This window comes from Gopherus evgoodei, chromosome 2, assembly GCF_007399415.2.
Source record: "Gopherus evgoodei ecotype Sinaloan lineage chromosome 2, rGopEvg1_v1.p, whole genome shotgun sequence".
Taxonomy (NCBI): Eukaryota; Metazoa; Chordata; order Testudines; family Testudinidae; genus Gopherus; species Gopherus evgoodei.
In genome coordinates this window covers 92,335,966-92,360,745 of record NC_044323.1, presented here as the reverse complement: position 1 = coordinate 92,360,745, position 24,780 = coordinate 92,335,966, and the positions used below count along the sequence as shown (strand labels likewise).

Here is a 24,780-nt window from a genome sequence, read left to right as displayed (position 1 = left end):
CTCTATCTCTGTGAGGAAGAATCTGCCTACAGTTTTCCAGTGCAAATCTGTGGTGCTTGCTACTTTTGTCAGCTCAGGAGTTTTCCAGGAATAGCAAAAATATCCTCTGACATTAAAAGAAATGAAACTTATTGATCCTGATAAAGATTTTTGTTTGAGTTGCACTTAACTGCAATGGTTTCACGTACTTTTTTGCTCCTACATAGCTTTATAAGGGGTTGTTATGGTGATGCATTTTGCACGCAGTGTGTTTCCATTTGCCTTCCGTTGCCACTTTTATCACACCCATCATATATATAAATGTGACCGCTGGTGACCCACTATCCTGATTAGATTTGGAATTTGGTGATAACACATTTCACATTTTCTCACACATTTACTTTTTCCCACACAAAGATGCATAGTTCACAGCTTGGTTCTGCTTGTGATCTCTTACAGAGTTCACTTCCTAACTTCACCTCTCGGGCTTTTCATTTGCTGTTATAATTGCTGCTGCCTCATATATATCAATTCCATAAAATTAAAATTTTGCTCATGTAACTTTCTAGCCTCATCATGTGTAATTCTCCCTCCTCACCACTGCTATTGTGTTATAAACAATGCCCTTCCAGAAAGCACATACACATCTTCAGCCATTCAGATGGCTTAACTAACTGAACATTAGCATCCTTCACCAAAAGAGGTGTCGTGTTGGGCAGTGTAATGTTTAGCAATCCTGTGTGAACAGGCTGAGAATTCCACTTTCAGGTAGCAATGTACCAACAACATCGGAATTACACAGACTGCTACAAACATTTGGGTTACATTAATTAATCCCACACTCTACTGAAATGTATTAATTGGAATAAAAAATTAGATATACAGAAGCAAATAATTTCTTGTTCAGATCTCCTCATTATTTCAGAATAATATGAACAATATCATTATATATTATACTTTAGAATATAATTATTATGATGGCAGCTCTGGTCGTGACTATAGCTGAGGTTGTGTTCCAATTTCCATTTAAAGCAGGAATACCAGCCGCTTGCTAAATAATTGAAATATTGTTATTTTTCACTAGATTAGGGTCAATTGCTCTCCATAGACTAAATTTTTATAATTATCTTCTTGATTCATTACTTAGTTTTTATTAAAAATGCACCTATTTTGAAATTTAGGCTTGGCTGTTAGGCCAAATGATCTCAAAAAATACAAAACATACTGTTCAGATTTGGCCTAGTAACTAAGGCTTGCTTACAACACAGGCACATTTCTTCTAACGAGTCAGAATTCCTTTTCAAGTTATTTCCAATATTTGTCATAACTATTTTTTATTTTATGATACTGAATGCCGACAATTAACATACCCTGGAAATGAAGAGATTTTGACTCAACTGCACCCCTTTGGGTGAAGCTCTGGAACTGCAACAGAAGGAGAGAATACAGTAACTACACCGAGTGTGGTGTGGGTGTATTCTTAGAAGAATTACTTAATCTACATATAATTTTTCACAATATATGAACACTATATTTACTTCGTGTCAACATTTTACTGTATTTATTGTATGTAACTCTATCTGTTCTGAAAATAAAATTTTACAAAACTTTAATATAAAGCAATTTTTATTGAATTTATGCATATTTGTAGGAAAGATTTGAACGAAAAGATGTGTTTGTGAGCCAAACCACCACAGTTATTATTGTTATTACAAAACCGTTATATAGTGTTGTTAAGGTATAAGTTGCTCTACAGACCCTACACCAAGTATATGCTGCACACCAAAGATGACAGAGAAAAAAATACAAACACAAATTTATTTTCACCTTCTCTCCCTGGTGTTATAGCCTTTGTTGATGGTTCCAAACTCTTGTTGTTCCACATGAGAATTACTCAGTCTCTCTCAGTTCAGGATATTATAACCTAGTCAGACCTACTGAGCAATAAGTAGGGAATTCTAAGCATGAGAGAAGAAGGCTCAGAGAAACGAATGGTAGACATCAACACAAGGGATATTAAGGAGAGCAGCAGTACATTTCATGTCTTGACACTAGACAGTGAAACAAAAGGACATGGAAGGTGAGATATATGAAAGGGTGAAGTTGTGCAGTCTTGCGGTGAGAATGTGGGCAGAGCCATGAAAAAGAATTAATCAGAGAATTTGTCCAGCTAATGCCACCAAATTTACCAAATGAGTCACATATTATTCAACTGACTCTAGATGAAAAGTTTGAACTTGATGTAGAAGGCAAAAAGAAATGGAAATAGAAATTAACCATCTACTATTTTGAGCTATGGCCATCAATGATATATGTTCTCTATTGGGACATGTACAATACAGTAGATCTGTGTAGGCTTAAATATCTTCCACAAAGTGATTATTTTACATTTTTTCCTTAGCTTGATAATGGGTAATTCTAGGTTAAAAAAAAATCTCCACTACTCACCATGTGAAATACAACTGGCTGCTCAGTCACACCACACATGCTAACCTCATCCCATCCCAGCCATTGGTTCTATCTTTTTTACTTGCCCAGATTACAAAATTCTGTAGGACTAATTTTATCCCAGGGACATTCTGAGAGGCCAGACTATGGCCTTCAAAACTGGGCAAAAGTATCATAGAAAAGGAAATTATTGTTACCTTGGAGACTAAAATAAATGACCTGGAGAAACAATACAACTGCCGTCTGATTAATATTCCAAGTTAAATTATCCGTAGCGTTAACTAAAGGAGCTCTTGAAAAAACTGGACAACTCTGTGAAGAAAGAGAATAAACACTGGCTTTTGACTTGAACTGCCAATGCTGAATATAGTGTCCAGTGATACATAATTATTTATGGAGACATTTTTACAGCACAGGAAAGAGATAAATCAGACCTTTCCCTCTCACAATAAAGCCATTTTCAAAAGAGTGAGTTCAGTGGAAAAAAATTTAAGAGATACATTTACTGCTTGCTTTTTAGGAGTTGTATCAGTTGATCAATTGAACTAGAAAGCCATATTGCAGTGTAAGCCCAAAATTCCTCAGCGAAGACCTGTAGAACCACCACATTCTATCACAGATTGTTGTTAATAAATAACCTATAAACAGTACACATACAGATCTAGGAACTTCAAATGTCTATATGTTTTATTACATAAGCCACTATTCATTGACTTTGTGCTTTATTTTTCTCTCTCCACATTCTTTACAAATCATCTTGGGCTATTGCTTCTTTTCCCTCTGCAGCAGGGGATTGGAACCTTTGTCTCTATTGTGATGCAGCACAGTTACTACCAGTCTGCGAGGCTGGCACTGTGAACACTGTTAAGTATTTCACCTACTCAAAGAATCTATGTTATTTTGCTGGTACTGTGTTTAAGGCATATAAAATAAATAGATACACATAATTTATAATGCTTTTTAAAAAAATACTGACAAAGCCATATGTTTTCCTCCCACCTAAACACTGTAGTGTGGAAGATGGTCTCTAAAAATGAACGAACCTAACAGCATGTAAGCTTGTCTCGAAGCATAATAATCTTTTGCTTAAAGAAACGGCTTCCACTTATAACAAATGACAGCAAATCAAGACAGCTGATGGCAGTTATACTCAGACAGATATCATTGTAAGTTTCTGATTGATTTTCTTCTATGTGCTGTATGTAATAGACCCTAAAGAGGTGATATGGGAGGAAACAAATGATTATCACAGATATGAACATCAAGCTTTTAATCTGGGCCCAGAATTCTTGATGTGACCAGACAGAACCTGGAAGCTTTTTCACCACCTTTAGAATAATGAAGACTTGCAACCCCAAGAAGACACATGTGATGGCAGTTACAACGGCAATTATGACATAGTTCAGTGCTTTCACACTCTCCTTCTTGAGTTCTTGTTGGAACGTAAAACATGTGGTATTTCCATACTCCCCAGAATTTCCATACCGAGCAATGAACAAAGGCAGCACAATCACAATGGCCACTATCCACACTGCAGCACTAGCAGCCACAGCATGCAGCTTCCTGTAGAACTCCACCTTGTCCTTCCACTGAAAGAAAATGAGCCACCGGATAATAAGTGTGATTATGTAGAATAGAAGAGTGAGGTACATGTGGATGTGCATCATAGCACTCACTGCTTTACAAAAGGCAAATCCAAAAATCCACTTCTGACTGATATAATAATAAAGCCTAAATGGCATAGTCAGGAGAAGCAGGCTGTGCAACACCACGAGGTTGACAATCGCTGCTGTAGTCACTGACAGAGTGTTCATTTTAACCAACAAAAATGACATTGCGATGGTTCCAATTGTACCTCCAATAAATGCTACTGTATATATAGTAATCAGTGCGTAACGTTCAATGTCATTGGGCTGAGATGCATTTGGCAAGGTTGTAGTCTCTTCAGGCATGGTCCTGTAAATCTCTTTTGGACTCTATAAAAGAAGACATCAATGTCATTAAAGATTAAAGTGAGATTTAAAACTAACTGAGTCTTCAGCCCGGTTCTGGCTCCAGGGCATATACTGTATATAATCCTAGGAATGCTTGGATTATTTCATTTCTGATATCAGTTACTGCAAATGATTTTCCCCACTACTGAAATGTGCTCTGTTAGGAAAGGCAGTTCAGCGTTCCTGCTAGTTAGGAAAGAATGGCTGCAAAAGCTGAATTTAAAGACGGAAAAAACCCAAGCATATACATAAGTTAGAGGGAGAAGCTGATCAAGTTATGGAAATGTTACCAGCCATGTACTTAAAAACAGTTACTAATTAATATTTCAAAACAAAGATAGGCAAAAAAGATCTGCTTCTTGGCCAAATTATTTGAGTACAATCCTTATGGGGAATGACAGCCAAGGAAGGAGTACTGTGGAAAGGGATCAGGGGATCATAGTGGACCACAAGCTAAATATGAGTCAACAGTGTAACACTGTTGCAAAAAAAGCGAACATCATTCTGGCATGTATTAGCAGGAGTGCTGTAAGCAAGACCCGAGAAGTAATTCTTCTGCTCTACTCCACTCTGATTAGGCCTCAGCTGGAGTATTGTGACCAGTTCTGGGTGCCACATTTCAGGAAAGATGTGGACAAATTGGAGAAAGTCCAGAGAAGAGCAATAAAAACGATTAAAGGTCTAGAAAACATGACCTATGAGAGAAGATTGAAAAGACTGGGTTTGTTTAGTCTGCAGAAGAGAAAACTGAGAGGGGACGTGACAACAGTTTTCAAGTACATAAAAGGTTGTTACAAGGAGGAAGCCGAAAAATTGTTGTTCTTAACCTCTGAAGATAGGACAAGAAGCAATGGGCTTAAATTGCAGCAAGGGTGGTTTAAATTGGACATTCCAAAAAACTTCTTACTGTCAGGGTGTTAAGCACTGGAATAAATTGCCTAGGGAGGCTGTGGAATCTTCATCACTGGAAATGTTTAAAAGCTGGTTAGACAAACACCTGTCAGGGATTTTCTACATTATACTTAGTCCTGCCATGGGTGCAGAGGACTGGACTAGATGACCTCTCAAGGTCCCTTCCAGTTATTTGATTCTATGATTCTATGATTCTTATCAGCCCTTTGTGTTAACAGCTCAGATCTTTATTACAGAGGATCTACTTGGTGATCATAAAGAAGACACAAGTCATTGTTAGAATCCTGCTATTTATTCATTAAAATTAAGTGTGCTGGGAGAGAAGCTGAGCCTTGATTAGGGAGCGGGCCTTCTTTGACTAGGGGTCCTATGAAGGTAGCCAGCCAGCCAGTTAGGCAGATGCAGCAGCACAGGACCAAAAGCAAAGTGAAAATTGTAGTTCTGCTGCATAGATGGGGACATCTTTGCCATCCTGGGGGACTATTAACACATGCAGCAGAAGACAGAGCCATGGCAGAACTCTGCAGCTCACTGGAAAGACGAGATCTTGACATGTTGAAAGATGACATGCTGGATCGGCAGATCACAGGACCACATGACCATATACTGTCTGGAGCAAGCAGGTAGATTGGATCTAGTATTCCTTCGCATACCTGACAGTAGCTGGATATGGCATGTGTGCCCTGAATTGTGTCTCAGTCTGGGTTCACCCCTGCCAGCTTCCTCCTGGGTCCTTGCGGGCGAAGCACTTTTATTTGAATTTGACTCATGGATCTTACAATGTAAAACCTGACCTGGTTTTGTTTTTACACCAAAACAGTGTTAGATTTGCAGTATGATAAGTATTTCCTCTATTTATTGTATCACTGATCTTTTAGGTGATTTCCATTTTAAATAATACCCATTTTGACAGTCAAAAGACTATTTAACAGTTTCCTCATTTGTGGAGAAGAGGAAATACCTTTGATATTTCTAATATCAGGTTTCAGTTGCAATGGGACATTAATAATATGATATTTCTCAGTGACTTCATTTTTTAATAAAGATTTTAGCTGTTAACACGTTTTTAGCATGCCAATCATTGTAGTATCTGAGCTTTCTTTATACAATGGCCACTATTTGAAATGTCAAAACTTACTTTAACTGTTACCTCAAAATATCCAAAGGACCAATTATTTCACTATATTTAGTATCAGCAATAACCATGGGACCTTAGATATTGTAGAGGGATTGCTGGTAAATACTGACTCTCTAATGGTTGACTCTGTATTTTAGAGGTTAAAATTATATTTGTAGCTCAAAATGAAGTTCTCTCAACATTTTTTTCCAGTAAATTATGAGCAAGTAAAATGTGTTGCAAAAGGGATTTTTCTCTAAGGAACTACAATTTACAACATATTTCAACTATTGCACTGGAAAGGAAAGAGTACACATTTCTTCCTATTCTAACTATTGCCACTTCTATAACATTGCATTTTAGCTTTCAAATGTTCATACCAGAAGGGATTAGCAATAGCTGTTGGTATGTCAATTTTTTAAGTTGTCGAACTGTAATTAGAAAACATGTCACTATAATGTTGCATTATCAGACAGTATCAAGTTGGAATATGTATTTACAGTTTTAAAGTACTACTATACTAAATGCAACTGCTGCAAATCTGGGCTGCTATGACAGACATATGATTATCTGCATCATTAACAGTAGTTCTGTGGTTGGGGTTGGATGACCCCTGGTGGTTGCTTCTCAAGTTCAAACAATGAAACCTTTTCAGAATTCAGATAGAAGAAACAAAGTAGAAACACCACGTTTTGAATATTTCACACATCTCTGCTACTGTTCAGACAGTGAAAAAGATACCTGTGGATGGGTATAGTTTGCTCATGAAGGATAGACAGGGGAAAAAGGGAGGAGGTGTTGCCTTATATATTAAAAATGTACACACTTGGACTGAGGTGGAGATGGACATAGGAGATGGAAGTGTTGAGAGTCTCTGGGTTAGGCTAAAAGGAGTAAAAAACACGGGTGATGTCGTGCTGGGAGTCTACTACAGGCCACCTAATCAGGTGGAAGAGGTGGATGAGGCTTTTTTCAAACAACTAACAAAATCATCCAAAGCCCAAGATTTGGTGGTGATGGGGGACTTCAACTATCCAGATATATGTTGGGAAAATAACACCGCGGGGCACAGACTATCCAATAAGTTCCTGGACTGCGTTGCAGACAACTTTTTATTTCAGAAAGTTGAAAAAGCTACTGGGGGGAAGCTGTTCTAGACTTGATTTTAACAAATAGGGAGGAACTCGTTGAGAATTTGAAAGTAGAAGGAAGCTTGGGTGAAAGTGATCATGAAATCATAGAGTTTGCAATTCTAAGGAAGGGTAGAAGGGAGTACAGCAAAATAGAGACAATGGATTTCAGGAAGGCGGATTTTGGTATGCTCAGAGAGCTGATAGGTAAGGTCCCATGGGAATCAAGACTGAGGGGAAAAACAACTGAGGAGAGTTGGCAGTTTTTCAAAGGGACGCTATTAAGGGCCCAAAAGCAAGCTATTCTGATGGTTAGGAAAGATAGAAAATGTGGCAAAAGACCACCTTGGCTTAACCACGAGATCTTGCATGACTTACAAAATAAAAAGGCGTCATATAAAAAATGGAAACTAGGTCAGATTACAAAGGACGAATATAGGCAAATAGCACAGGAATGCAGAGGCAAGATTAGAAAGGCAAGGCACAAAATGAGCTCAAACTAGCTATGGGAATAAAGGGAAACAAGAAGACTTTTTATCAATACATTAGAAGCAAGAGGAAGACCAAGGACAGGGTAGGCCCACTGCTCAGTGAGGAGGGGGAAACAGTAACGGGAGACTTGGAAATGGCAGAGATGCTTAATGACTTCTTTGTTTCAGTCTTCACTGAGAAGTCTGAAGGAATGTCTAATATAGTGAATGCTTACGGGAAGAGAGTAGGTTTAGAAGATAAAATAAAAAAAGAGCAAGTAAAAAATCACTTAGAAAAGTTAGATGCCTGCAAGTCACCAGGACCTGATGGAATGCATCCTAGAATACTCAAGGAGTTAATAGAGAAGGTATCTGAGCCTCTAGCTATTATCTTTGGGAAATCATGGGAGATGGGGGAGATTCCAGAAGACTGGAAGGGGGCAAATATAGTGCCCATCTATAAAAAGGGAAATAAAAACAACCCAGGAAACTACAGACCAGTTAGTTTAACTTCTGTGCCAGGGAAGATAATGGAGCAGGTAATTAAAGAAATAATCTGCAAACACTTGGAAGGCGGTAAGGTGATAGGGAATAGCCAGCATGGATTTTTAAAGAACAAATCGTGTCAAACTAATCTGATAGCATTCTTTGATAGGATAACGAGCCTTGTGGATAAGGGAGAAATGGTGGATGTGATATACCTAGACTTTAGTAAGGCATTTGATACGGTCTCGCATGATATTCTTATAGATAAACTAGGAAAGTACAATTTAGATGGGGCTACTATAAGCTGGGTGCATAACTGGCTGGATAACTGTACTCAGAGAGTAGTTATTAATGGCTCCCAATCCTGCTGGAAAGGTATAATAAGTGGGGTTCCGCCGGGGTCTGTTTTGGGACCGGCTCTGTTCAATATCTTCATCAACGATTTAGATGTTGGCATAGAAAGTACGCTTAATAAGTTTGCAGACGATACCAAACTGGGAGGGATTGCAACTGCGTTGGAGGACAGGGTCAAAATTCAAAATGATCTGGACAAATTGGAGAAATGGTCTGAGGTAAACAAGATGAAGTTCAATAAAGATAAATGCAAAGTGCTCCACTTAGGAAGGAACAATCAGTTTCACACACACAGAATGGGAAGAGACTGTCTAGGAAGGAGTATGGCAGAAAGAGATCTAGGGGTCATAGTAGACCACAAGCTTAATATGAGTCAACAGTGTGATACTGTTGCAAAAAAAGCAAATGTGATTTTGGGATGCATTAACAGGTGTGTTGTAAACAAGACACAAGAAGTCATTCTTCCGCTTTACTCTGCGCTGGTTAGGCCTCAACTGACGTAGTGTGTCCAGTTCTGGGCACCGCATTTCAAGAAAGATGTGGAGAAATTGGAGAGGGTCTAGAGAAGAGCAACAAGAACGATTAAAGGTCTTGAGAACATGACTTATGAAGGAAGGCTGAAACAATTGGGTTTGTTTAGTTTGGAAAAGAGAAGACTGAGAGGGGACATGATAGCAGTTTTCAGGTATCTAAAAGGGTGTCATTAGGAGGAGGGAGAAAACTTGTTCATCTTAGCCTCCAATGATAAAACAAGAAGCAATGGGCTTAAACTGCAGCAAGGGAGATTTAGGTTGGACATTAGGAAAAAGTTCCTAACTGTCAGGGTAGTTAAACACTGGAATAGATTGCCTAGGGAAGTTGTGGAATCTCCATCTCTGGAGATATTTAAGAGTAGGTTAGATAAATGTCTATTAGGGATGGTCTAGACAGTATTTGGTCCTGCCATGAGGGCAGGGGACTGGACTCGATGACCTCTCGAGGTCCCTTCCAGTCCTAGAGTCTATAAGTCTATGAGTCCCTCGGGGCATGCCAGTGCATTGTAACGCAAGTTTCTATAGCATTATGGAGAATCTACACACCATCCTTTCAATGATTCTGCAGGAAGGCTCATCTTCATTGTGTGTAAAAAGCATTCCTCAACAGTGATGTTAAAGCACACAAAATCAGCTTATCTGCCCACCACTGTTACAGCCATCCAGTTGAAACCTATTTATGTTGAGAATACATAACATAGCATGACATAGCATAATATGTTGCACAGAGAAAATTGCTAACTTCTCAGAAGGCACAATTTCCTACTGTGCAGACACCTGAAGGGCCAGAAAACACTGACCAGAATTGCAAGTGCCAGGTCTTACAGACATAACTTTTAGCAGGAGACACATGGAATGAGAACATGAAGTCTTATGTATTGAAAGGTAAACACTTTATGACATTAGTCCAGGATCTTGGAATCTGTGTGCAGCCCAAGAGATAGACTGTATATGAGGGTCAAAGGGCAGACAAATAACTGCCATAGGCTGAGAAACAGCAGAGGAAACCACTCTGTGGCCACTAATGCAGCCTCAGGGTTGGTTGCACTAGCTTCTGAGAGAGATGACTCTCCCATGTGGTTTCCCCACTCAGATTATATAGTTGCAGATCTGCTGGCTCAGTCCCACCTCCAAGAGACTCCTCCACACTATGTATTCGCTGCAGGATTGTGTTTTGTTGCTGCATAGGATTGCTTTCATTCTGGCCCTCACCTCTGTGTTGCAGAATTACACCAGTTTACTATGCCCATGAAAATGGAGGGGGATTGGATTGACCCTGAAATATATATGTTCAGGGCTCTTCAGGGAGGGGCTTGTGTCTCCTTCCTTTCCTGGTTCCCTCTCACCCAGGCTACATCATGGTCAATGGTATTACGTGAGATCAGAAGCAACTCTCGAATCCTTCTCTACACTGTCTTCTTGTTTGGCTAAACTTTTGGGAGACAGGGGTTTTGAAGAATAGTAGCACAAGGGCACACAACCACCTCATTCGGCATCATATAGAAGCTAAAGACGCATCGGTCGATGTTGGGGGCTTTCAGGAAATCATCAAAACATCAGTATTTTGTTTCAGCAGAGGAGGTAGCAGATAGTGCTAGGAAGAAGTCTAGAAACTAGAGTCTTTCAGAATGGTGATTGACAAAAAGATTTTTGTGATAAATTTGAGCATTGATGTTTCATAAATTCATAGATTACATTATTATTATATATTATTAATATGTCACAAGCCATAGGACTTCCCTGAATCATTCTTGTTTGAACTACAACATATGTTTTAGAAAAACAGTCAATCTTGATTTAGAATTTCCAGTGATGGAGAATCCAATACAAGCCTTGGTAAATTGTTCCAGTAGTTAATTACCCTCACCGTTAAAAAATTAGCACCTTATTTCTAGTCTGAGTTTGTCTAGTTTCAATTTCCAGCCACTGGATCTTATTATACCTTTGTCTACTAGACTGAAAAGCCCATTATTATCAAATTTCTGTTCCCCATGTAGGTACTTATAGACTACGATCAAGTTACCCCTTAACCTTCTTTTTGTAAACTCAAGGAGCTCAGTCTATTTAGCATATCACTATACAGCATGTTTTCCAGCCCTTTAATCATTCTCGTGGCTCTCTGAACAGTCTCCAATTTATCAACATCCTTCTTGAAATATAACCACCAGAACTGGACATAATATTTTAGTACTTGTTGCACCAGTGCCAAATACAGAAGCAGTATAATTGGGGCTGTCGATTAAACACAGTTAACTCATGCGATTAACTAAAAAAAACAACATGATTAATCACAGTTTTAATTACACAATTAAACAATAAAATATCAATTGAAATTTATTAAATATTTTGGATGTTTCTCTACATTTTCAAATATATTGATTTTAATACAACACAGAATACAAAGTGTACAGTGTTCATTTTATATTAGTTTTAGTACAAATATTTGCATTGTAAAAATGATAAACAAAAGAAACTATTTTTCAATTCATCTCATACAAGTACTGTAGTACAATGTCTTTATTGTGTAATTGCAATTTACAAATGTAGATTTTTTTTAATTACATAACTGCACTCAAAAACAAAACAATGTATAACTTTAGAGCCTACAAGTCCACTCAGTCCTACTTCTTGTTCAGGCAATTGTTCACATTATTTACATTTACAGGAGATAATGCTGCCCACTTCTTATGGACAATGTCACCTGAAAGTGAGAACAGGTGTTTGCATGGCACTGTTCTAGCCGGCATTGCAAGATATTTACATGCCAGATATGGTACTTTCGTACTTCGGCCACCGTTCCAGAGGACATGCTTCCATACTGGTGATGCTTGTTAAAAAAATAATACATTAATTAAATTTGAGATTGAACTTCCTAGGGGAGAATTGTATGTCTCCTGCTCTGTGTTTTACCAGCATTCTGCCATATATTTCATGTTATAGCAGTCTTGAATGATGACCCAGCACGTTGTTCATTTTAAGAACACTTTCACTGCAAATTTGACAAGATGCAAAGAAGATACCAATGTGAAATTTCTAAAGATAGCTACAGCACTGAACCTAAAATTTAAGAATCTGTAGTGTCTTCCAAAATCTGAGAGAGACGAGGTGTGGAACATGCTTTCAGAAGTCTTAAAAGAGCAACACTCCAATGCAGAAACCGAACCTCAAACAGAAAATCAGCGTTCTGCTGGTAACATCTGACTCAGATGATGAAAATGAACATGTGTTGGTCCACTCTGCTTTAGAGCGTTATGGAGCATAACCCATCATCAGCATGGAAGTATGTCCTCTGGAATGGTGGTTGAAGCATGAAGGGACATGAATCTTTAGTTCAGCTGACACAAATATCTTGCAACGCTGGCTACAACAGTGCCAGGCGAATGCCTGTTCTCACTTTCAGGTGACATTGTAAAAAAGCAGCGGGCAGCATTATCTCCTGCAAATGTAAACAAATGTGTTTGTCTGAGCGAATGGCTGAACAAGAAGTAGGACTGAGAGGACTTGTAGGCTCTAAAGCTTTACACTGTTTTATTGTTGAATGCAAATTTTTTCGTACATAATTCTACATTTGTAAGTGCAACTTTCTTGATAAAGAGATTGCGCTACTGTACTTATATTAGGTGAATTGAAAAATACTATTTCTTTTGTACAGAGCATTGTACACTTTGTATTCTATGTTATAATTGAAATCGGTATATTTGACAATGTAGAAAAGATCCAAAATATTTAAATAAATGGTATTGTATTATTGTTTAACAGCACGATTAATTGCAATTTTTTGAATTGCTTGACAGCCCTAAATATAACTTTCTTATTCCAACTTGATATTCCTTTGTTTATACATCCAAGGAGCACATTTATACATCCAAGGAGCACCTTTTGGTCAGATGATTGCAATGGGAGCTTATGTTCAGCTATAATTCGCCATGACTCCTAGGTCCTTTTCAGAATCACTGCTTCCCAGGATAGAGTCCCCCATCCTGTATGTATTTTTTTAATTCTTCTTCCCTAGATGTATGACTTTATATCTTACTATACACATAGTAATACACATATTGTGTGCTTGCACCCAGATCCAGAACACTCTGTGTCAGTGACTAGTTCTTTTCCTTATGTACCACTCCCCTAATCTTTGTGTCATCTGCAAACTTTATTATTAATAATTTTATATGTTCTCCCAGGTCACTGATAAAAATATTAAATAGTTTAGGACCAAGAACCAATCCCAGTGGGACCTCCCTAGAAACACATGATGATTAATGATGATTCCCCATGCACAATTACATTTTGAGATGTATCAGTTAGCCAATTTTTAATCCATTTAATGTATGCCATGTTGATTATGTATTGTTCTAGTTTCTTAATAAAAATGTCACGTGGTACCAAGCCAAGCACCTTACAGAAGTCTAAATTCATTACATCAACACTATTACCTTAATCAAGAAAACCTGTAATCTCATTTTAAAAAAATCAATTTTGTCAAAATCTCTAAAATGTATTATAATCCGTGTTGACGAATGAATTAAGCTCTCTTTCTCTCTCTCTTGCAAGTGTCTTTGCAAAAATTACCCTGTTATAAAGATCTGTATCAGGACTGTCAGAGTTGCCCTCCATAATCATGTAGATTTCCATGTAATCCAAAGGTTGGACTCCATTGAAGAGGCATATATATTCTTTGTACAGCTGACTAGAACCTGTTTTCCCTCTCAAAATCTCAATGAGAATGACAATTTTCCTTTTGAGTTGAAGTTTTTAGTAGAAATTGTTTTGGTTTTCATGATAGCTGAAAACCCTAAACCAAATTCTACCAATTATCGACAACCAAAAACCAAATTTTTTTTTTTTTACAAAAACCTGGAAATTTTAAACAATTTTTTTCACAAAAAATTTCATTTCGTCAAAAAGCTATTTTATGTTAAAAAAGTACATCAGTTTTTGACTCATTCTAATGATTTTTGACTAATTCTAATTAAGAATATGCTTATAAAATTCACAGATGACACCAAGCCGGGAGGGATTGCAAAAACATGGGAGACAGGATTAGAATTCAAAATGACCTTGACAAATTGGTCTGAAATCAACAAAATGAAATTAAATAAAAACAAATGCAAAGTACTTCACCTAGGAAGGAAAAATTAAATGCACAACTCTTAAATGGAGAAATAACTGGATAGGTGATGGTACTGCTGAAAAGGATCTGAGGGTTATAGCAGATCACACATTGAATACAAGTCAACAATGTGATGCAGGTGCAAGAAATACTAACATCATTCTGGAGTGTATTAACAGCAGTATCATATGTAAGACACTAGAGGTAATTATTCTGCTCTACTTAACACTGGTGAGGCCTCAGCTAGAGGACTGTATCTAATTCTGGGTGCCACACATTAAGATAGATGTGGACAAATAGGGAAAGGAAGAGGGAGGGACCTACAATAAAGATAAAAAGTTTAGAAAACCTCACTGCTGAGGAAAGGTAAAAATAACCTTGAGAAAAGAAGACTGAGGGGGACCTGGTGGTGATCAATTGTCTTCCATGTCCTCCATGTCCACTGAGCATAGGACAAGAAGTAATGGGCTAAACCTTCAGCAAGGGAGGTTTCAGTTAGATATTAGGAAATCCCGCCCTATGTTTCTATGATTCTTCATGGTGTAGATTCATGATTGGCAGTAACTATAATACCCACACTCCAACAAACAAACAGACCCATATGAAACTTGTAAAATAAATTTCTGCTTAGAAAAAACTGCAGTGATTAAATATATCAGATAGAAGAGCAGACATTTACTGTACATACCTATGATTTTTCCAAACAATTTTTGGAGATCTCTGTCACTTTTTCTGTAGTTCATTTACTGGATGTGAGATGGAGGTCCCTCTGTGTATGCTGCCATTTGACTGAAACTTTGCAGTAAAAATCCAGTCTATCGAAGTAAATGTAGACAAAGGACATATAACTCACCACTGAACAAAGGAGACTTCCAAAAATGCTGTATTCTTAGTTCTGGTTTTTTGAAAATAAATAAATAAAAATTGTGTGATTACACAATAGAACTTTCCTCACAATCTTCTTTACCATCCTAGCTGCCATGGGCATGTTATCTGACTTACCACTAGCAGCGTAAGAGAAAAGAAGGGAGAACAAACCCAAGATTTATGCACAAAAGAGGGAGGAGGAAGGGAAGGAAAAGTGACCTCCGTATACCGGAAACCCAAAAGAGTATGTGTTAGGAAAATAATACCACAAAAGAGCAATGAAGAAATGTTTCTTCACGTATCAGAACAGCATAAATAAGTAACAGTTATCAAAAATGGCCATACAGAAAAGATCTTAGATTTGTTTAAAATAAGAAAGAAAAAGAGCCAGTTGGATGCATTTCTTTAGTTACAAGCTTTGCTTTAAAACCAGTTACAAATTGAATCACAAAATGGATTCTGCTTTGCCAAACACATACACTTTGTTCCTAATCAGGGTTTGTCCTCCACATTTTGAAGCTTATTGATTTGTATCTTCATTTTGTACAATCTAAAATAATTAAGATCCAAATTCTCAAAGGTATTTAAGTTCTTAACTCTCATTGAAATCAATGAAAGTTAAGCACCTGAATACCTTTGAGGATCTGAGTCTAAATTAATAAGTGGTTTTCAATTTCAAATAAATGTCATTATGTTACTTTCTCCTTTGAACCCTGTCAAAATTGGTGACCCTGATCCTCAGCTGCATTAGGCAGCTTTGTGCCTAAAGCTGTTTTATCTAGTCCCTGGGTTTCCCCTGCATAAGGAGATGCTCAAGTGGTTTAGAGCCTCAGTAACAGCTTTTATACCTTTTCCACCTCCCTGGAGTCAGTCCAGGGGATATGGGCAGGGGAAAGGACACTGGAATGCCATGATACCTTAGTAATCTCTACCTGCCTCAATGACCCTTTGGCAGTACCAGATTTACCATAGTGCCACTGGCGCCATGGCGCCGGGCCCACAGTCCAAAGGGGCCCTGGCACAGCCTGCTCTTCTCTGCCCCCCGGTCTCTCCTGTGGGGGCAGAAGCTTGATGCTCCCAGCTCCTGGGGCTCCTGCTGCAGCAGGGCAGGCTCTGCCGGCAGCCAAGCTCCTCCCCTGCCTCTTCCTCCAGTGTGCCACGTTCCCACCCCTCCCCCTCCCTCTCCCTGCCACCGAATAGCTGTTTGCTGGCACGAGGGAGGGGGAGGAGTGGGGCCGCAATGCGCTCGCCACTTGAAGGAGGAGGTGGAGATGAGGCGGGGGCATGGCCTTGGGGAAGGGTTTAGAATCGGGGCATACTCCTTCCAGCCCCCTGCCATAAGCTGCTCAGGGCAGGGGGCTAGGAGCACACCCATGCCCCTAGCCCCCTGCCCTGACTCTGGCACCCCCTCACAGACCGCCATGACCCCAGCCCTGACTCCTGCACCTGCCACACATACCTAGTTCCCCCACATCCTATGCCCTGACTCCTGCACCCTCCACAACTCACCCCCACCACCAAACAGGAGCTGCCCCAGGTAAGTGCTCCACACGCCAACCTCCTGCCCCAACCCTGAGCCCTTTCCCTCACCCTAACTCCTGGCCAGACCCTGCACCCCAACCCCCAGCCTGCTCCTGCACCCTAACTGCCTCCCAGACCCTGCACCCCCAGCCCTGTGCTCAGTGCACCCCACCCTCAGCTCAGTGCAGAGAGAGATGAAGAGAATGGGCTAGAACCAGGGAGAAGGTAGGTACCTGCTCTATGTGGGTGAGAATCCTGTTTACCCCCTCCCCAGCCCTGCTGCGCTTGCAGTTTACCCCCAGCCCCTCCCTTGCTCCAGGAACCAACCCTAGCTCCTGCCCCGCTGTGCTTTTGCCCCCAGCCCCTGCCTTGATCCAGTCAGCAGGGACTAATCCTTCTTCCATGCCCCACTGTGCTCATCTTGCTCCTGGCCCCTGCCTTGCTCCAGCTGGGAACCAATCCTTCCCCCCCCCACACACCCATGCCCTGCTGTCAGGGTGGATAAAAATCAATGATTTTTAAAAAAAAATGATTTTATTTATTTAAATTATATTTTTGAGGGAAAAACCCCATCTAAAGATAGTTTTAATTAAGATACATTATATCTCATCATGAAATAGGGATTATAAATTCTAATTCTATAGTATGAAAGAATATATTCATGTAATGTTTAAGAGTTTTGTAAATGAGTTCTAATAGTTCATGGATTAGGGACCCAATTTTATGGGGTTCCACAGGCTTCTGTATAGATTATTTAGGTTAATCGTTCTAGCTACTCAATGGGACCCAAGTGCTTAGTCTAGAAGACACCATCCAAGATGCTTAATTTTGCAGTTCTCAAACTGTGGATTTGTGTCACCAGAGGTAATATGCTTGTTAACAGCAAAAATGTTTTTAAATAAATAATATAGAGAGGTGAGAAATAACAGACCTCAACTCTGTTGTCCCTCTGCAAATTTGTCTACATGGAGTCAATCCCTTACATCTCTCTAAAAGTGCAAAGTTTCAAAAAGTTCAATGAATAGAAGATTGTTGAGGGCAGAATAGATCTGGACAAGGAGAAGAAGTCTGTGAGAAGCGAGGGACATATGCTTTTTTGTTAAAATATTATGTTTGCTGTTGAAGAAAAAAAATCCAGAATACTTAATGTTGTTGTTTTAGTTATATAAAACAATTTAAATGTCTGTCTGATGATGTTCTCCTCCTAATACAGCATGGTAAGAAAATCCTCCAAATATTAATGATTAACCTGTTGAATTGAAGATAGTTCACCTCCCAATGACTTCATAAATATCTGCTTCAATTATCTTTGGTAAATGAAATAACCAAACAATCATTCATTTTCTGATATAGCTGTAAAACTCATCTGAAAATTTTTCAAAATAAATCACTGTTTAAAAATGTATAGTGTGTACCTTCTAAAAACGAAGCCTACATCTCTGAGTTGTGAAGAATATGTATTAAGGTTATAACAGCCAACAAGAATGCACTTTTATGTAGAAATACATGATTAAATCGAGTCTTCCTGACTAGTGATTTAAATCATGATTTAAATCAAATCCACCCTGTCCGCTGTGCTCTTGCCCCTGGCTCCTTCATTCCCCAGGGGGGCCCACAAATATGTTTGGTGCCAAGCCCACAAAAAGTTAATCCGGCCCTGCCCTTTGGTGTAAGGGCATTCAGCACAATTTAGAGTAAGCCACAAGTTCCTTTAAATTATGTCAGGAAACTGAAGGAGAAATCAAACTAGGTTTGGAAAAAACAAGAAAAAATGGCAATACAAACCATAATAAAATCTTATAATAAGATTCTTTGTCACTTAATCTCAGTCTGGAAATTTTAGAGAAGCTTCCCTTTTCCCCATTCATCAGTCAAACTTCTGAAGCTTGACCTATTGTTCTTCACTCCCAGGGAGCCTCTAAGCTAACTACTTCTGTTAATACTAACCCCTTCTGTCCACTCCTCAGATGATCCTTGGATTTCATTTCCACTCTAAGCAAAGGGTCCAACCTTACTACCCAACTGGCTTTTCTTTTTTCTCTGGAAAATTTTTAAAATAGGCGTGCTGTGAGTTTCCTTAGCAACTGGTATTCAGTCAGCGTAATGTTTTCTGTCGTATGCCCTTTGTATGCCACAATGGATTCTCAGATTTAAAATCTGAACAACACTCCTTTTCCTTCTGTGGCTCCCAAAACACCCCATATTTTATCCTGTGATCTTTATGTCCCAGAATCCTTTGTGTTCCGTATCCCAGAATCCTTTGTGTTCTATATCCCAGAATCCTCTGTGCTGTTTCAGGGGAAAAAACACTGTACTATATAATGTTTTGCTTTAAAGCCATTATGCATATTATGCCAAAAGGACCTATTTACTCTGAAGTCAACAGGGTTTCTCATATGAAGGAGGTCTACCTATGTGAGTAGTGGTTTGCATGTTGGAGCCCTCAATCCATATAATTTTGATATTGTTACACTCTTCAGAAATATAAAAGTATCATTTATACATAGTTATAGAAAATTCTGTAAATTATACATTCCCCGGTGCTGAAGTGATTGAGGAGTGGGTGGATGGTGAGTCTGTGATAGAGCAGTGAGATAAGCCAGCAAACCAGGATTAAGGCTGCGATTCTGTCACGGAGGTCGCGGATGTCACAGATTCCATGACTTTCTGTGACCTCCGTGACTTTCGCAGCTGCAGTGGCCAGTGTGGTTGATCCCAGGGCCCCCAGAGCAGCTGACCCTAAGGCCAGCTTCTCGGGCACCCTGCGGCCAACCACACCAAGTGCTGCTTGAGTGGCCCCGGGGCCAGCCGCACCAGCCGCTGCTCAGGTAGTCCCAGGGCGACTAGCCCCAGGGACCATCTGAGCAGCGGTCCCGGGGACTGGGCCAGGGCCAGCCACACCAGCTGTTGCTCGGGCGGCTGGCACAGGGAAGCACCCAAGCAGCAGTCCCAGAGCAGCAGGCCCCGGGACATTGGTCCCAGGGACAGCTCTGAGGAGTGCCTGAGCAGCTGTCTCCAGGGCAGCTGGCCGTGGGGAACACCTGAGCAGCAGTCCCCGATGCCTCGGAGCAGGGATGCTGGGGGCTAGCACAGTGTCCTGGGGTCCCCCAGAGCAGCAGTGCTCAGGCCTCTGGCAGGGCCCTAAGATATGCTAAGTTTTAGTCGGGGGTATTTATAGAGTAAAATTCACGGACAGGTCATAGGCTGTGAATTTTTATTTATTGCATGAGACCTGTCCATAACTTTTGCTAAAAATACCCGTGACAAAATCTTAGCCTTAACCATGATTCACTGGCTAGGGAAGTTACAGTGAGAAGTGAGAATCTCAACCACCAATCCACAGATATGTGGCTGGTTGAGGCTGCTTGGAGAATAGTGGACCTTGGAGCTACAGTCCTCTTAGCTTCTTAATTAGCAGCTCCCCACTCTTCATTCTCCTCCAGACAAAGGACTTCGCTGAGGTATAGACAGAGGAGATGAGCAGTAAAGATCAAAGCTGTAAGTTCTACTGCTGCCCAAACAGTTGGTGATTTCTCGATGGATCATGGGTTGACACTCTGAAGAGCCACACATGGCTTTCCAAACTGAGACTGCTTGTGAGATTATTTCTTGGAATCTGGGAGGACATTTGTAGGAAGGGCTTTGAGAAGGCTTTCACGAGCTGCCTAGCTGCACTGACCCTCATTTATCCCCCACACATCCTTCTCCTCTACCTCCATATCCATCATTATTAAAGCTATCCCTCCAATTTCTCTTACGTTGGATGTCTTACTCCCACATGTATGTTCTGTGTATGTAGCTTTTCCTCCCCCTCTACCGTTCTGGTAATGATGAAAGTTTTTGTCAAACAGAGGCCACCTCAGGGATGAAACTCTCAATTCTGCTCTGTGGGAGTTGACACTCTTCCCCACTCCCTGTTCTGTCTCTGCTGCAGTTGGAAAGACTGAAGGTAGCTCATGCTACAACACAAAGACCTGTAACATGACCTCACCGTGATTAGCTTATGTTGTGTGCTGTTATGTGTGCAGTGACTCAGACCTGGTCTATGTTAAAAAGTTTTACTGGTAAATGTGCCTTATTTCTGCATATCCTTGCATGAGTCCACACTCAGTTTTGAGTCCTGTCGGTGAAACCCTGACTTTCTGTCAGTTAAATTAAACCAGCTCCTAAATGACTTAATCCCTCTACTGGCACTCATTCCACAGGTACAGCACCTGTGTATCACCTGTACCAGTAAAATGATGCACCCGCAACAATTCCCCAGTGCCCCATGACAAGGACTGCTCTGGTCACAGTGTTGAACTATTCTGCCCAGAGGTCACACTGACCGCAAACCTACCCCCCACCTCCTTTAGAATGCCCAGGAAGTTCTGGAAATGCCTCTCTTCCTGCTATCCCCGCTTTTTGAGCACACAGGATATGGCATCCTGCAAAGCTGCAAGGAAGCCTTGTGCTGCTGCCCAGTCCTGGACCTCCTTAGCTTGGCGAGAAGAAGCAGTGCAGCAGGGAATGCCACAGGAATAAAAACATTTCTGCAGATGTTTCAAAGGAGCTGCAGAAGCTGGAGTGCAACAGGAACAAGCAGCAGTGTCAGGCCACAGGAAGGAATGGCAATAGTGCTATCAAAAAGCAGCAAAGAGTCCTGTGGCACCTTACATACTAACTGACTTTTTGGAGCATAAGCTTTCGTGGGTGAATACCCACTTCGTCAGATGCATGTAGTGGAAATTTCCAGGGGCAGGTATATATATGCAGGCAAGCTAGAGATAATGAGGTAGTTCAATCAGGGAGGATGAGGACCTGTTCTAGCAGTTGAGGTGTGAAAACCAAGGGAGGAGAAACTGGTTTTGTAATTGGCAAGCCATTCACAGTCTGTTTAATCCTGAGCTGATGGTGTCAAATTTGCAGATGAACTGAAGCTTAGCAGTTTCTCTTTGAAGTCTGGTCCTGAAGTCTTTTGCTGCAGGATGGCCACCTTAAGGTCTGCTATAGTGTGGCCAGGGAGGTTGAAGTGTTCTCCTGCAGGTTGTTGTATATTGCCATTCCTAATATCTGATTTGTGTCCATTTATCCTTTTCCGTAGCGACTGTCCAGTTTGGCCGATGAACATAGCAGTGGGGCATTGCTGCCATATGATGGCGTATATTACATTGGTGGACGTGCAGGTGAATGAACCGGTGATGGTGTGGCTGATCTGGTTAGGTCCGGTGATGGTGTTGCTGGTGTAGATATGTGGGCAGAGTTGGCATCAAGGTTTGTTGCGTGGATTGGTTCCTGAGCTAGAGTTACTATGGTGCGGTGTGCAGTTACTGGTGAGAATGTGTTTCAGGTTGGCAGGTTGCCTGTGGGTGAGGACTGGCCTGCCGCCCAAGGCCTGTGAAAGTGTGAGATCATTGTCCAGGATGGGTTGTAGGTCCCTGATGATGCGTTGGAGAGGTTTTAGCTGGGGACTGTATGTGATGGCCAGTGGAGTACTGTTGGTTTCTTTCTTGGGTTTGCAGTAGGAGGCTTCTGGGTACACGTCTGGCTCTGTTGATCTGTTTCCTTATTTCCTCATGCGAGTATTGTAGTTTTGAGAATGCTTGGTGGAGATTTTGTAGGTGTTGGTCTCTGTCTGAGGGGTTAGAGCAGATGCGGTTGTACCTCAGTGGCTGGCTGTAGACAATGGATCATGTGATGTGCCCGGGATGGAAGCTGGAGGCATGAAGGTAGGCATAGCGGTCGGTAGGTTTTCGGTATAGGGTGGTGTTAATGTGACCATCACTTATTTGCACCATGGTGTCTAGGAAGTGGACCTCCCGTGTAGATTGGTCCAGGCTGAGGTTGATGGTGGGGTGGAAGCTGTTGAAATCATGGTGGAATTTTTCCAGAGACTCCTTCCCATGGGTCCAGATGATGAAGATGTCATCAATGTAGCGTAGGTAGAGAAGGAGTGTGAGTGGACGAGAGCTGAGGAAACATTGTTCCAGGTCGGCCATAAAATTATTGGCATATTGTGGGGCCATGCAGGTGCCCATAGCTGTGCCACTGATCTGGAGGTATATATTGTCATCAAATTTGAAATAGTTATGTGTGAGGATAAAGGCACAGAGCTTAGCAGCCAGTTGTGCTGTGGCATCATCAGGGATACTGTTCCTGACAGCTTGTATTCCATCTGTGTGTGGGATGTTCGTGTAGAGAGCCTCTACATCCATGGTGGCTAGGATAGTGTTTTCTGGAAGGTCACCAATGCATTGTAGTTTCCTCAGGAAATCAGTGGTGTCACAGAGATAGCTGGGAGTGCTGGCGGCATAGAGTCTGAGTAGAGAGTCCACATATCTAGACAGTCCTTCAGTGAGAGTGCCAATGCCCGAGATGATGGGGCGTCCAGGATTTCTGGGTTTGTGGATCTTGGATAGTAGATAGAATAACCCTGGTCAGGGCTTTAAGGGTATGTTGATTTGTTCCGGTGTTAGTGTAGGGAGTGTCCAGAGTAGATGGTGCAGTTTCTTAGTGTATTCCTCAGTGGGATCTGAGGGAAGTGGCCTGTAGAATTTGGTGTTGGAGAGTTGTCTGGCAGCCTCCTTTTGGTAGTCAGACCTGTTCATGATGACAACAGCACCTCCTTTATCAGCCTCTTTGATGATAATGTCTGGGTGGTTTTTGAGGCTGTGGATGGCATTGCATTCTGCACGACTTGGATTATGAGGCAAGCGATGTTGTTTTTCCACAATTTCTGCCTGTGCACGTCGGCGGAAGCATTCAATGTATAGGTCCAGACTGTCGTTTCCACCCTCAGGAGGAGTCCATGTGGAGTTTTTCTTCTCGTGCTGTTGGTAGGAGGGTACCTGTGTATCAGTGCGCTGTTCACTGTAGGCCTGAAAGTATTCTTTGAGTCAGAGACGACGGAAGTAGGCTTCCAGATGGCCGCAGAACTGTATCATGTTGGTGGGGGTGGCAGGGCAGAAAGAGAGTCCCCGAGATAGGACAGACTTTTCTTCTGGGCTGAGTGTGTAGTTGGATAGACTGACGATATTGCTGGGTGGGTTGGGGGTACCACGGTTGTGGCCTATGAGGCAGGTAGGAGTTTAGACAGCTTACAGTCCTTTTTCCTTTGTAGAGAGGTGAAGTGAGTAATGTAGATCTCCTGACTTATTTTAGTGAAGTCCGTTTGTATGGAAGTTTGGTTATTAATGAGAGTCTCCAGGTTGGAAAGCTCTTTTTTGATGTTTTCCTGTTTGCTGTATAGGATGCTGATCAGGTGGTTCCTCAGTTTCTTTGATAGAGTATGGCATAGCAGTGGATTTTTTACCTTTAGTCCACTTGGTATGATGTCCATCTGTTTGCATTTGGAAAGGAAGATGATCTCTGTCTGTATTTGTGCAAGTTTCTTCATGAGGTTGATCCATTACACGTCCACCAATGTAATATATGCCATCATATGGCAGCAATGCCCCTCTGCTATGTACATCGGCCAAACTGGACAGTCGCTACGGAAAAGGATAAACGGACACAAATCAGATATTAGGAATGGCAATATACAAAAACCTGTAGGAGAACACTTCAACCTCCCTGGCCAGATTATAGCAGACCTTAAGGTGGCCATCCTGCAGCAAAAAAACTTCAGGACCAGACTTCAAAGAGAAACTGCTAAGCTTCAGTTCATTTGCAAATTTGACACCATCAGCTCAGGATTAAACAAAGACTGTGAATGGCTTGCCAATTACAAAACCAGTTTCTCCTCCCTTGGTTTTCACACCTCAACTGCTAGAACAGGTCCTCATCCTCCCTGATTGAACTACCTCATTATCTCTAGCTTGCCTGCATATATATACCTACCCCTGGAAATTTCCACTAAATGCATCTGACGAAGTGGGTAT

The 24,780-nt window shown here is 41.0% G+C and overlaps 1 protein-coding gene across 1 annotated transcript in view; it reads right to left on the bottom strand.

Annotated features, from left to right (window-relative positions):
- Positions 1-1,573: 1,573 nt before the first annotated feature.
- Positions 1,574-24,780, bottom strand: part of GPR141 (G protein-coupled receptor 141) — a 37,030-nt gene continuing 13,823 nt past the window's right edge. The window contains exons 2-3 of the mRNA XM_030549356.1: positions 15,222-15,348; positions 1,574-4,403 (exon numbers count right to left, since the gene is read on the bottom strand). Of these exons, the coding sequence (XP_030405216.1) occupies positions 3,471-4,379 (909 nt within the window). The 5' untranslated portion in view covers positions 4,380-4,403; positions 15,222-15,348 and the 3' untranslated portion in view covers positions 1,574-3,470. The remainder of the gene's footprint in view (positions 4,404-15,221; positions 15,349-24,780) is intronic.